At 40.3% G+C, this 13,094-nt stretch overlaps 1 protein-coding gene across 1 annotated transcript; it reads left to right on the forward strand.

Moving 5' to 3' along the window:
* Positions 1–2,167: 2,167 nt before the first annotated feature.
* LOC120430652 (uncharacterized) lies at positions 2,168–3,304 on the forward strand. Its single transcript, XM_039595758.2, has 2 exons — positions 2,168–2,311; positions 2,418–3,304. The coding sequence occupies exon 2, from the start codon at positions 2,514–2,516 to the stop codon at positions 3,093–3,095; it is 582 nt and encodes a 193-aa protein (XP_039451692.1). The 5' UTR covers positions 2,168–2,311; positions 2,418–2,513; the 3' UTR covers positions 3,096–3,304.
* Positions 3,305–13,094: the final 9,790 nt, after the last annotated feature.

Genomic DNA, 13,094 nt, shown 5'->3' on the forward strand with positions numbered 1-13,094 from the left:
TCTAAAACTTATCGTTTTTGAGATATATACAAATCAATATTATTTTTCCCCATACAGAGCTGGCTCTGTTCGCTGCATACAGAGCTTAGCTCTGTTCTACCATACAGAGCAGGTAAGGAGTTTTTATTGAGCCTGTAGAGCTCGATGCGTCTCTGTAAACGCCCTGTGAAACAAGTCCTCCGTGGCCTGTACGACATGGATGTGAGTGTGCTGAAAGAAGAGCTCAAAACTCTTAAGTTGAACGTGATCGAAGTCTTCAAGATGACGAGACACAACAAGTACATCAAGTATCGTGATCAACTGTAGCTGTACCTGTACCAGTTCGAACAATTTTCAACATCATCGTGACTTGGGAACGTTATCGTCCAGTGCACCGTGACGTGACACAATGTTCGAACTGCTTGCAGTTTGGACATGGTGGAAGGAACTGTTTCATCAAGAGTCGTAGTGCAACCTGCGAAGGTGAGCACAAAACTCAAGCTTGCAACACAATCAACGAGAACATCGAAGCGAAATGCTTCAATTGCGGCGGCGACCATTCGACAAGAATCGGAGCTGCCCAAAATGAGCTGAGTTTGTAAAAATTCGGCAGCAAGCGACGACGAGGCACCAACCAAATCGTCGCAAAACACCACCAACTTTCACGGATGTGGATTTTCCTGCTTTGGCGTCACCTGGAGCGGGATCTGCTCGAGTGGTTCCAAATCTGCAGCCATTGCCGTTCAATCAGCGGCAAAGAGTTGCAGAGAATACAACATCTCCAGGCTTCAATCAGCAACCGAGGGTAAACCAACCAGCATCAATGGATCAACGGATCAGCGATCAACAGCAACCAATCTCCTCTGCTTCACCGAATCGATCATCAACAGCTTCGACGCCCACTCTCAAACCGATGCCATCTACACAGATCTGTCAGCCGCCTTCGACAAAATTAACCATCGCATCGCTGTTGCTAAGCTTGAGAGATTGGGTTTCCGAGGAAGCCTATTGGCCTGGTTCAAGTCTTATCTAACGGGACGTTCGCTGAGAGTGAGAATCGGAGACGCACTTTCCGATATCATCGACGCCACATCGGGTATCGCGCAAGGAAGCCACCTCGGTCCGGTGGTATTCCTGTTTTACTTTAACGACGTTAATTACACTGTCACTGGACCTCGCCTCGTTTACGCGGATGACCTCAAGCTTTTTGCTCGAATTGACAACTCGAATGACGCCGAAGCATTGCAGCGCGATCTTGACAGGTTTGCTGGTTGGTGCGATGTGAACCGCATGATCCTCAACCCTGGAAAATGCCAATCGATCACGTTCAGTCGGAGACACTTCCCAGTAACCTTCGACTACCGTATTAATTATACTTCTGTCGAACGGGTCACTCACGTGAAGGATTTGGGAGTCATCTTGGACACGCAACTCACTTTCAAGCAGCATCTGTCATACATAATCGCCAAAGCCTCTCGACAACTAGGATTGGTAATCCGCATGACGCGCCAGTTCACTGACATTTATTGTCTAAAGACCCTGTACTGCTCGCTGGTCCGCTCCACTCTAGAGTACTGTTCGACAGTGTGGTCCCCGCACTACAACAACGCTGTTTGCCGCCTCGAAAGCATCCAACGAAGGTTTGTGCGATATGCCCTCAGGCAGCTGCCGTGGACAAATCCCTTGCAACTTCCGCCGTACGAACAACGCTGCCGTTTGATCGACCTCGATACACTCCAGCTAAGACGAGATCTAGCCCGTGCAATGACTTCTGCTGATGTCCTACTCGGCCGGATAGATTGCCCTGGCCTGCGTAACCAGATTCAGCTCCGAGTGCCTACCCGTCAACTACGCCACACGCCAGCTCTCGAAGTTCCGTTTCGTCGCACCAACTACAGCGCAAATGGTGCCATCAACGTTTAAGAGCGTTTAACAAAGTGTCCGGTGTGTTTAGCTTAGATGTGTCTCGTACTACGTTGCGTTTTAAGTTTGTGTCCTTGTTAAGATCTTTGTTACGCATGTAAATTTAGTTTTAAGTTCATCATTGGGGCAAAATAAGTGCCTGTTGAGAAGAAATAAACAACTTCAAATGGATGAAGGCAGTAGTGACCTGTTTTCACCACAAGAACTTCTGAACATTTTCATCGAGATGACAACAACAATGATCGATTTTCACAGTACGGTTTGTTTTGGTGTTATTTTGTGAGTCTTTATTCGCGAAATTTGAAGTGTTACACTCTCGTATTCGTCGCAAAATTACACTCGGAGTTTTCATCGGGTGTTTTTCTATTCGGATCAACTGGAGTTTACTCAATTCGGCGCGTGCTTAATTGTAAAAGTGGTTTTTAATATTATTGAAGTAAAGTGTTGTTTACGAAGTGATTTGGATATTTGCTGTCTGTTCATCTCCCTCCAACACTTTCGTCGATTAAAATCAGCGCCATCTATTGGCTGATAGCGAAGTCGCGACTAGTTTCTGCACTTGGGTTGCATACTTATTGGCGATTTACTGAACGTGCAGTGCTGCCATTACAATGGATTCGACTGCAACTGACTGTTCAAAATGCCATCAGGCCATCAAGGCGGCTGCTTTCTTCCGGTGCAACGGCATTTGTGGGAGTTCTTTCCACATGCATTGCACTTCCTCCACCCAACAACAGATGAGGTCGGTGCAGGATGTGCCGAATCTTTTTTGGCGCTGCGATGGATGTGTGGTGACCATGGAAACCCCCGAGTATCGCACTGCATTCCGGGCCCTATGTGAAGCTTTGCGCAGCGTCTCGGAAACCCACACGAAGGCTTTTGAAGAGGTCAAAGCTGAGCTGGTTGAAACCAACAACAAGATCGACCAGTTGATTTCGAAGCTACCTGAACCCAAAACTGCACCAACTTGGCCTTCCAACAAAAGACGGCGTAGCCGCGTGTCAGGACCGAGTTCCACAACAACTCACCAGTTCGATCGATGTCGGCGGCGTTCAACGAAATGTACTTCCTGTTTGAATTTCACGAGCCCATTCCAAGATTTCGCGAAAAACTACGCATCGAGTTCCAGGAGCGTACAAGAACTTTGCTTGGTGCGCCTCGCCAGGATCCCGTCGTTGGCCGGTTACGCATAGGACGACAATGACTTGACTTATTTTTAAAATGTATTGTAATTTACCACGTATGTTGTCATGTTATCAATCTCGATGTAATTTATTTTAAAAGAAGTGAGGTTTTGTGCCTTTGTGAGAATGATTCTAATGTTTCAACTCACATCGGCTTTTGCCCTCGCCAACCAAAACATCCATGTAGACCCTTGGTTCGATGGATTAATAATAAATAATAATAATTTCCTAACAACACTGCAAGGGTGCATAACTCGACAGGAACAAGTGAGAACGCTTGAAGGAATTATCTTGAAATACAGTTCGTAGTTTACTCGTTCTAGTGATTTTGAATATTCCAATGATTTTTTTTTTTCATTTTTACCCAATTGTATTCGATTCAGTGCAAAAATGTAAAACAATTTGAAGTAAATAAATAAATGTGAACAGTTAATAATAAAACGAAAAGTACAACAAAGATAAAGAGTATTTAGCCATACCCCTTAGAATGTAAATGAAATGTGATTAATATGAGAATGTTTAAAAATACATCTTTAATAATAAAATAAGCAACCATGCGCACCCACGTTTATCTGTTGTTGTTGTTAATTATTCATTTATTTCTGGCAGCTTTAACCTTCTTGGTTTTTTTTTTTTTTTTTTCAAATCAACTGTTCTTTATTGAAAGTCCAAAATATACAATCTGTCCATAACCTCAAAGTATGTTTAGAAAATTACAAAAATGTTTTTTAACAAGTTTTTTGTTGTTCCATCGTATATCTCGCAAACATTGCTCAAATTTACTAAAACTTGGTGTACCATAATGTTTTATGTTAAAACTGATTGCCTCGCCTATTAGAAAAAGTGCTGCCTTCAATCTACTATCTTTACTATCAATATCCGTTGCTAACATTTCTTCAGGATCATCGATCATAATTTTTAATTTTACATTGAGTACATTCTTTAGCCAAATCCAAACAATTCCTGATCCTGTACAATATTTTATCCTATGCTCCGTAGTATCGATAGAATTACAAAAATCACAAATATTGTTTTCTACACCTCTAACGTTATTTCTAAACTGCTTAGATTTTGTGCAAATGACGTCATTCATTACTAAGAAAAGAGCCTCTCTTGAATTTGATTTCAAAAAATTACTACTAATGTTTTCCCAAATAAGCTTCCAATCAAGATCAGGGTTTTCTTGAACCACTTTTGGTACAAATGTTTTTTCTGATTGTAAAAATCTATAAAGTGACTTAGTTGTAATTAAATCTTGATATAGAGCAATACGCGAAACTTCGCACAGCCATTCTCGTGTTGCTTTTGTTAGAGAAGTATTTTGACATTGTGCCATCATGAAACGGTCCATAGGGTCATCAGCATCAGGATAAGAGAATAAAATATTTTTTATAAATAAAGCCTTCGATTTCAAATCTACATCTATTAATCCTAAACCTCCATCACTTACATCTAAGAACATCTGATTACGGGTTACAGTAAAAAAATGGTTATTCCATAGAAACATCGAACAACTTGAATATATTTGAGCAATATGCACTTTATTTGGCGGAAAAACTTGAGCCAAATACCAAATCTTTGAAAGTATAAATGTATTTAATATCCAAATTTTTTGTATCAAATTCAAATGACGCGAAGAATGCAATTTTAAACAATGTTTTAATTTTTGTATAACAAAATCATAATTTAATTTAACTGTTCGCGAAAAAGAATTTTCAAAATAAACTCCTAGTATTTTTAATGCGTCTTTTTCCGGGATTAAATGCGGACCGGAGACACAGTTATTTAACCGCATAAAGTGCGATTTGTTAACGTTCAGTTTTATTTTAGAGTATATACTAAAATAATTGATCATCTCCAGTACCGTGTCGAACTCATGATCATTGAGAATGAAAATGTTGAGATCATCTGCATATGCTATTACCTTAACAAAGGTATCAGCAATGAAACAACCTCTAACATTATCACTAATCAAACGTATCAATGGCTCGATGTACAATACGAAAAGGGCCATACTTAATGGACAACCTTGACGTACGGATGATTTAATTTCGATGGAGTCGGTTAAAAAACCATTAAAGAGTATTTTCGATGTCGCTTCTTTGTATAAATTTTTTAAACAGTTGATGAATGGTTCCGGAAAATCAAATTTCTCTAGCACGTCCCACAAGAAAGAATGGTTTACTTTATCGAATGCTTTTTCTAAATCCAAACTTAGCAAAAGTCCCTTAAACCTTTTGGTTTGTCCTGCACGAATTATGATGTTACGAAGAGTTTTAAGATTATCAACACATGATTTATCTATGTTACATGCAGTTTGACCGGGCCCAATTATCTTTTTCATCAATGGTTTTAAACGATTTGCTACAATTTTTGTAAAAAGCTTATAATCACTATTTAACAAGCTGATTGGACGCTTATTAGAAATTTCACGTTGGTCACAACCTTTTTTTGGAATCAAAGATATTATACCTTTTTTGAAATCTCTAGATGGATTGACGCCATCTACAAGATAACTATTAAACAAAATAACTAAATCATCTAATAAAATATCTGAAAAGTGAGAGTAAAATTCATACGTAAGACCATCTGGCCCTGGCGTTTTCTTTTTAGCGGCTTCTTTGAGAACAAAAATTAATTCATCTTTATCAATCGGTTTAGAAAGACTCATTTGATCTTGGACTGACAGTTTTTTGTGAACATGACTGAGAGCATTATCATTACTTTGATCACTGTTATCAGCTGCAAAAATTGAATTGAAATGTGAAGTAATAAATTGTTTTAATCTACAATGGTCATTCGTAATCTCGCCGTTAATTCTAAGCTTAAAACTATAATTTTCAGTTTGATTCTTAATTCTAGATGAAATTTGAAATAAACTAAGTCGTTCATCAGTTAAAATAGATCCAGAACTTGTTTTTAAACTTAAATTATTTAATCTATTTTGTTCAATTTCTAATAATTTTGATCTAACTAAGCATAATTCATTATATACATTTTCTCCGATGGATTGTTTTTCAATTATTTCATTTAAACAAGTGTAAAAAAAGTTTTTTTCTCTATGTATTTGCTGATTAAAAAGAAAACTTTGACTTTTGAAGTATTTCATTATTCTAGATTTCGTTGAATCGTTCCACCAAAAATTAAAATTATTTATGTACATGTTTTGCTTTTTCCAATTCTCAAACAGAGTTTTGAAATCAGCTGTAATCTCTTCATTCATAATTAAACTAGGATTTATTTTCCAATAACCTCTACCTCGTGTTTGTAAAGGAATATTATCTGGGACTTTATATTTCAAAATTACTGCGTGGTGATCAGAGAATGCCACAGCAGAAGTATTGATCGATCTAACATTACTTATAAATTCTAAAGGTGCATAAAACCGATCAAGTCTCGATTTAGAATCACCCCTTATAAAAGTGAAATTAGTCATTTGATTAATTTTATGTTCTATGTCATGTAAATTCAAAGATGTTACTAATTTTTGCAATCCAGAGCAGATGTTTTTGTTTGAACTGTTCGAGTCAGATGGTAACAGGATGCAATTAAAATCACCCACAATGATGTTCTTTTTTGTAAACGATAGATGAGGGATTATATCAAAATTAAAAAAAGAGTTCCGTTCATTACGATAATTAGACCCAGAAGGTGCGTAGATATTAATGAAATTAATATCATCGATTAAAATAGAAGATAACCGACCATTCGGATTGATGAGAACATTGTCAAAATTTATATTTTTCCTAACGAGGATGGCTGTGCTTTTGTTATCAGTACTAATGTTTACGATCGCTGTATGAGAAGGAAGAAATCCGAAATCTTCAAAGGCAACTTCTTGTAAGAAAACAATATCGATATCTGAATTCCAAATAAAATCTTTCAAGAGAGACTTTTTTAGCAAAGAATTGATTGCGTTAATATTGATGGTACATATACTACGAAGAAACATTCGCCTACACTACTACCTACTCCGCGAGACAACGCGTGCTTGGTTGAGGTTATGGACGCTTACTTCGCTGATTTCAACAACGACCGCGTGGAGATCGTTGAGAGAGGTTTTGACTGATCTTTTTTACCTTTTTTGGATCTTTTGTTTTTCTTTCCTCCGCTGACTTCCTTGAACGGAAGTTGTCCGGTGCTGTCCTCTGGTCCCTCGCTGTTGTTGGCCTCTGGATCCGATGACGGCTCCGCCGGGCGTTTAACACCCAGTAGACCCCCCCCTTTCCCAGTACCCGCACCCCGGTTGTGGTCCCCAATACCCCCCTCATCCCCGGTACCCAAACCCACACCCTGATGGCCCCCCTCATCCCCAGTGTCCATGTTCTCCAACTCCTGCTGCTGGTTAGTTTCCGCACTTACTTGTGGCTCTTCGATGACTGCTGGTGTACCTGTTGCTTCCGTCGGCGGAGTTGCCGGGCCGGACAAACCTTGTCCTCCTGCCGGTGGGCTGGTCGCCGATTTGTCTCCTTCTGCGCTTGGGACTGGTTCCTGAACTGCTTTCACGAGTCGTTCCATGACGGGTGTCATCGGCGGCACGCTGAGGTACGGTGCGTTAACAGGCCTCCCCTGGGCGGTCACGGTGCTATAGGACCGTGATCCGCCGCTGCCTGACGAACTGTTGGCCAGTTTGGGACAATTCGATTTCACATGTCCCTCCTGCTTACAAAAGAAGCATCGATTCTTGAGTCCGTCGTAGTATATCCTGGCCCGGAAGTGTCCGATGAACAGGCCGGCCGGGATCTCCTTCGCAATCTCCATATGCACGCCACGGACGCCATTGAAGATGTTGAGGTTACATTCGGGCGAGTAACGCTCTCGCACGTGTTGACGGATGGTGCCAAACTGCCAAAGAACTTGCGCGATGGTCTTGTCGTCTATTTCCGGCGGCAAATTGAAAATGCGTACGTAGCGGAAGATTCGACTGGCCACCACGAGGGTAACAGGTGACCTTGAATCGTCGTCGTACCTGAACATGTACAGCTCCTCGAGCCTGCCACAGTACTCGGTAAAGGTTGGTTCATCCATGAGTTTGATGTAGAACGAACCATCATTCTCGTCTTTGTAGACGGAATGGAGATCGGCCGCTCCCAGTTCCAGTGTTCCGGTAACAAACTTCAGAACCTCGAGATTCGAGGGTACCTTCGAGCCTTGCTGGAAGCAGAGCTTCAGCGTGTTCTTTCGAACTCCGGTTTCCATGTCTTTATCTATTAAACAATAGATTCCGCTAATCCACCACACACTACTACTACGGCCGCGCCGCGCGCGAGAAATTTGCTTTTTTTTCGGGAGCGTTTGCCACTATCGACTGTTCGGCTCAACGTATCGTCCGAGAATGTGGTCATTCACTGCCCTACGTTTATCTATAGATTATTAATAAATATTCCGGGGCCAAGAAGAAATATAGGCGTCGCAAAATGACGCCTTTTTTGCTGGGACAGTTTCATTCTATTTTAGAGAGCCTGCTTTTCAGAACTTCAAATAATAAATATCCATTTTATCGCAAGAAGTTTGCCTACACGCTCATTCGGGATTAAAGCTCAGTACACCTAGACAATTCAGCCCAGTATAGGACGGGGACAAGTCGAAATCAAACCATTCTAAAACCTATCTCATAAGAGGCTGTACCTTGAACCAGGGATGCTGGACCTCAAACTTCTTAACATATTGGAAATATATTTCATTTACTTTGGAATTAGATTCGAAAAGCAGGTTTGGTTCAGCACCTTCTGTTAATTTTTCAAATTGAAAAAAATAATAAAAAATAGAGATATCAAATGTAAAAAAATCGCTTTATTCATTCCATTGAAAGTCGCACTTTTGTCAAACACCGTTTTAAAACGATAATGTACCAACATCATGATGGCAAGCTTTAACTTCAAAGCAAACTTCCTAATTTGCTTTTGAATGGGCACTTTGGAATTACCGAAAGCATCTGTCGTCGGTCGTCAGCGATGCGCACTGGTGCTGCACAAAATCGCACAAAAGTTGCCAGTAATCTTTGTAACAAAAGGAACCCGCCTCGGTTTGATGACACTCGTGCCTGCAACTGTTCTTCCCTGACAAGCCAAGTCCCTCCCCCGGAGGACCCATCAGGCATCCCTTGCAAATATCACGGGGCTCAGTCGTCCGTGCGCTTTTGGACTTGGAATGGATAAAGTTTTTGCGTTGCAGTTTTCATCCATCGCCTCGACTAAATTTCTTTATCATTTTTGCAACGGAATTATTCTCCAAAGAGCCCTGCAAATGAGGGCGCGGTGAGTGAGCAAGCGGCACACTTTGGGGTAAAGTTTTTCTAGAAATGTCTTTTGTCTCGTCTGATGCCGATGAAAATTTTAACACTGCCTGCTTCTCCAGAATCCTTTCGCTTCTTGCTTCTTTCGTCGTCTCGCAAAAGATCTGAAAACTATTCCGGCAAGCTGCTTTACTAACGCTCATTTGCCCCGAACCAACTTCGGGACTTGCGGTATAAACATGTGGAGCTGGATTTCGTAAGATAAATTTTCTATAATTTGATGTTCCGTAATTATGTTTTATATGACTCGTCGTATGTGGGTGCTGTGTGGTAAGCAATATACCAGCGAAAAATAAGGGAATGTGGGGAAAATGGGTCTGTGTTTATTTCTTTTTGATATTCATTTGAGTTTCTTCAAAAAGCATTATATCTATGTCTATACAAAGCCAGACAATTTTTAACAATTTGACGAACACCTGAATCAAATTAATAACTTTGATACACTTACGACAGCTTGGTTAGGCGTTTTAGTAGAATGCATAACTGAAATTATTAGAAAGATGACAGATTCCAATATCTGCTATTGTTTTTATATTTTCTACATTTCTTCTGTGTTGAATTCAAAAATCGTAGAATTTTGTTTCGAAAAGTATTCTAAAAAGATGTTGACAAAATTCAAAGAAAAGTTGAACATGTATCCACGCTTTCGTGAGACGATATTTTCTTCCATGGTTTACAGCCTCACTCACACAGCACAGCAAAGTACGGTTAAAATTTCTCGACTGTTGGGTTCCTGGCGGCAACGACAGAACTGGGAATGGATGGCAGCCAGCCCGGCACAAACTGTCACAGCTCGTTCGTGTTCCATCTCGTTCTCCTGGTTAAGTGTTGCTTAATCCACTTATGTGTATAAATGTACCATCATTTCCTAAAATTTATACTGAAAAGTAACATTTAAGTTTTCCCACATCTCTTCTCTTTGGGGCGAAAAGGAAAACTTTTCCAATTCTTTACCTTCTACCCACATACACATACACGTACGTACCCAACCCTCGTCTGTTCAAGCATCAGATTTTATTTTTGTCAAAGTTTCCCTTAAAAACCAGACAAATGAGGACTCATCTCTTGTGGATTTTATCGTAGTTTTGGACTCTTGTTTCGAAACACTAGCAAAACGGCTTCCCGCTCAATAGTTCCATTTCACCTCTCCCGTCTTCAGCGGGTCTGCAATCAGGGAAAACCAACACTTTGCCACCTACCCTTCCCAAGAATTAGTTGCTTGACAATCTGATGGAATTAACTGCTTCATCTCGGGCGGAAGTGCCCCGACCATCACCTTCTGTCAGGGAGGAGGGACAAACGACTCCATGGCATGGCACAGACGAAACTCTCTAATGTCTTGAGTTATTTTCTCACTGCACACGAAGTTTATAAACATTATTGTTGATTTTGGTGTGTCTTGTCGAGGGCCAGTTATGGTGGTGGTAATGTTTCCCAGAGGAGGTAGAAGAAAAGTTACCCTGAGCTCTGGGAACTTCTTCCATGATAGTTGGTGCGCAAGGAGCAAAGGGCTTTGATTTAATGAGGAATTTGATATAAACTAGTGAGATTAATGGGTGTAATTTTCAGGATGTTTGATATCAAATGGAACATCGCAGAGGGTGTCACGGATGAAGAATAATGTCGGATGCTGAGGCTTGAAGTATTTTTTGAAAGCCTCCTGTTATGAAGTTGTATTTGCATCTTCGGCCATCGGTGTTGATTTTTATGTTTTTCATCGGGTACTGACGATCAGCAACAACACAATTATTTCGATCAGCTGATGATGTTTACAATCGTTATGGCTTGAATGTCTCACGCATACATTGACATGACAGTGATGGGTTTGTATTGGTACGTTTGGGCTGCGCTTCGGCATCAGCTCACCTGGCAGCGCTGGCGTCGCCGTGATTTAGTGGTTTGATGAAGGACGATGGATTTCAAAAATAATTTGTATGGAGAGTCACGTCTGTATGTCTGTGGTTATATCTTGTGAGTTGCAACTTGCAGGTCATTCGAGAACATGTTTGATCGCAAGTTGGTTTCTTATTTAGGTCAACGCAGCATCGTAATTTGGTGATGAATATGACTATAATAATTCAACGGAAATTGAGATACCTCGCCACCAAAAATTAGCATGAAAAAAATTTTATGGAGTGTTAAAATGAATAAAATTAAATATTATTATGCATGTTTCTTTTATGAAACTGACTCAGGAACACGAATATGTTAAAATTATCACCAAAAAATGGAATCTAAGGGAAAAAAGTATCTATTTCATGTTTAAAACGGCCTTACCCAAAGCGTTATCAGTCTCAAATGGTAGTCCCAGATCTCCTCTACAAACTCCAGATCGAATCGAGTTGATATCTGAATGGAACACTTTTGTATTTGAGTTTGAAAATTGCGCTAAGTTTTCACTAAAATGCCAAGTTATTTATATTCATTCAATTGGGTTGCTTAACCCCGCATTTTGTTGCATTTTTAAAGCCCTTCCAGTTGCATTTTGAATTTTGAAATGTTATTTGAAGTTTGCCCAAGCCTTTTTAAGATTTTTGACGTTTTTTAGCCATCAAACTTTGTGTCAAACTCATTTGCTCCATTTCCCGTTGACCTAGAGTGCTCATATTGCGCGTATTCCCGAAAAAGACACGCGGCATATCAGCCTCGAAACGACGCGCCGCACTTTCGGCAAATGCGCGCTGTCAAATCCCATACTGCGCGTTTTGTTTTTGTTGATCTTCTTCTTCGAATGTCATGGCATTGTTGCTGGATATGTTTATTATTGCAGTAAAAGTGCAAAAAATCGCTGGCAACAATGTATATGGTACATTCTGAAATGCCACGCGGCGTGTACCTTTGAAATAAACGGACAATATTTTTGGCCAGATGCTACACCCAAAATTCAGAGTCGAGATAATCGTTCTCTCAAAATTTATTGAGGGCTCAGTGCCAAAATCGATAGAATAATGGTAACAACTCACACCATCATAACAAATGAGTTCATTCGTTAGTTGAATCAATAAATCTCCAACAAGTGTCATACATCGACTTCTGACTTCTCCTTGGCCACCAAGCTGTGGTGGCCGAGGCAGGTAAGCCATTGGATTAGTTTGTCAAAGGTCTCTGGTTCGATTCCCGTTTGCGACACTTTTGGTTTTTTGTTTGACGGATGAACTTTTTTTGCAAATGAACCTCGAGAGAATAGTTCTATCGCCCATCTCGAGCTGTGTTCTCTGCGTCCGTGAATGGTACCACTATTCTCTCGACTCGAGACCATCATTCTCTCGGACTAGCGCTGCCAGTTTTGGGTGTAGTTTTATGTGTATAAACAACTCCTGAAAATTTCAGAAGGATGTCTAAACGACGTCCCATATAAAAGGGTATGTCCTGATCGTAGACTCGCACTTAAACTAATCCACTGCTCGCTCAAACTAGAACATTGTTGTAATTCTTCTGCTTCACTATGATAGTTAAACTAAAAATAATGATGCAGCATTATAAAGCAAAATAAATAAAATCGTTACGATTTTTTTTGTTATAATCAGCATGCCAGAGGCAATACAATTAATATTAAACTCGATGAAGCTAATTATCACAATTGAGGATGCATATTTCAAGAGCAATTAGTAGCTCTTGTCTTTATTAGCGTTTATTAGCATTTAAAGCACCCGTGAGTGCAACACGGGATAGTTACATTCGTTCTACAGTAAAGAGGAGTTCGACTTTCAAGG

Source organism: Culex pipiens, chromosome 1 (genome assembly GCF_016801865.2).
Source record: "Culex pipiens pallens isolate TS chromosome 1, TS_CPP_V2, whole genome shotgun sequence".
Lineage (NCBI taxonomy): Eukaryota > Metazoa > Arthropoda > Insecta > Diptera > Culicidae > Culex > Culex pipiens.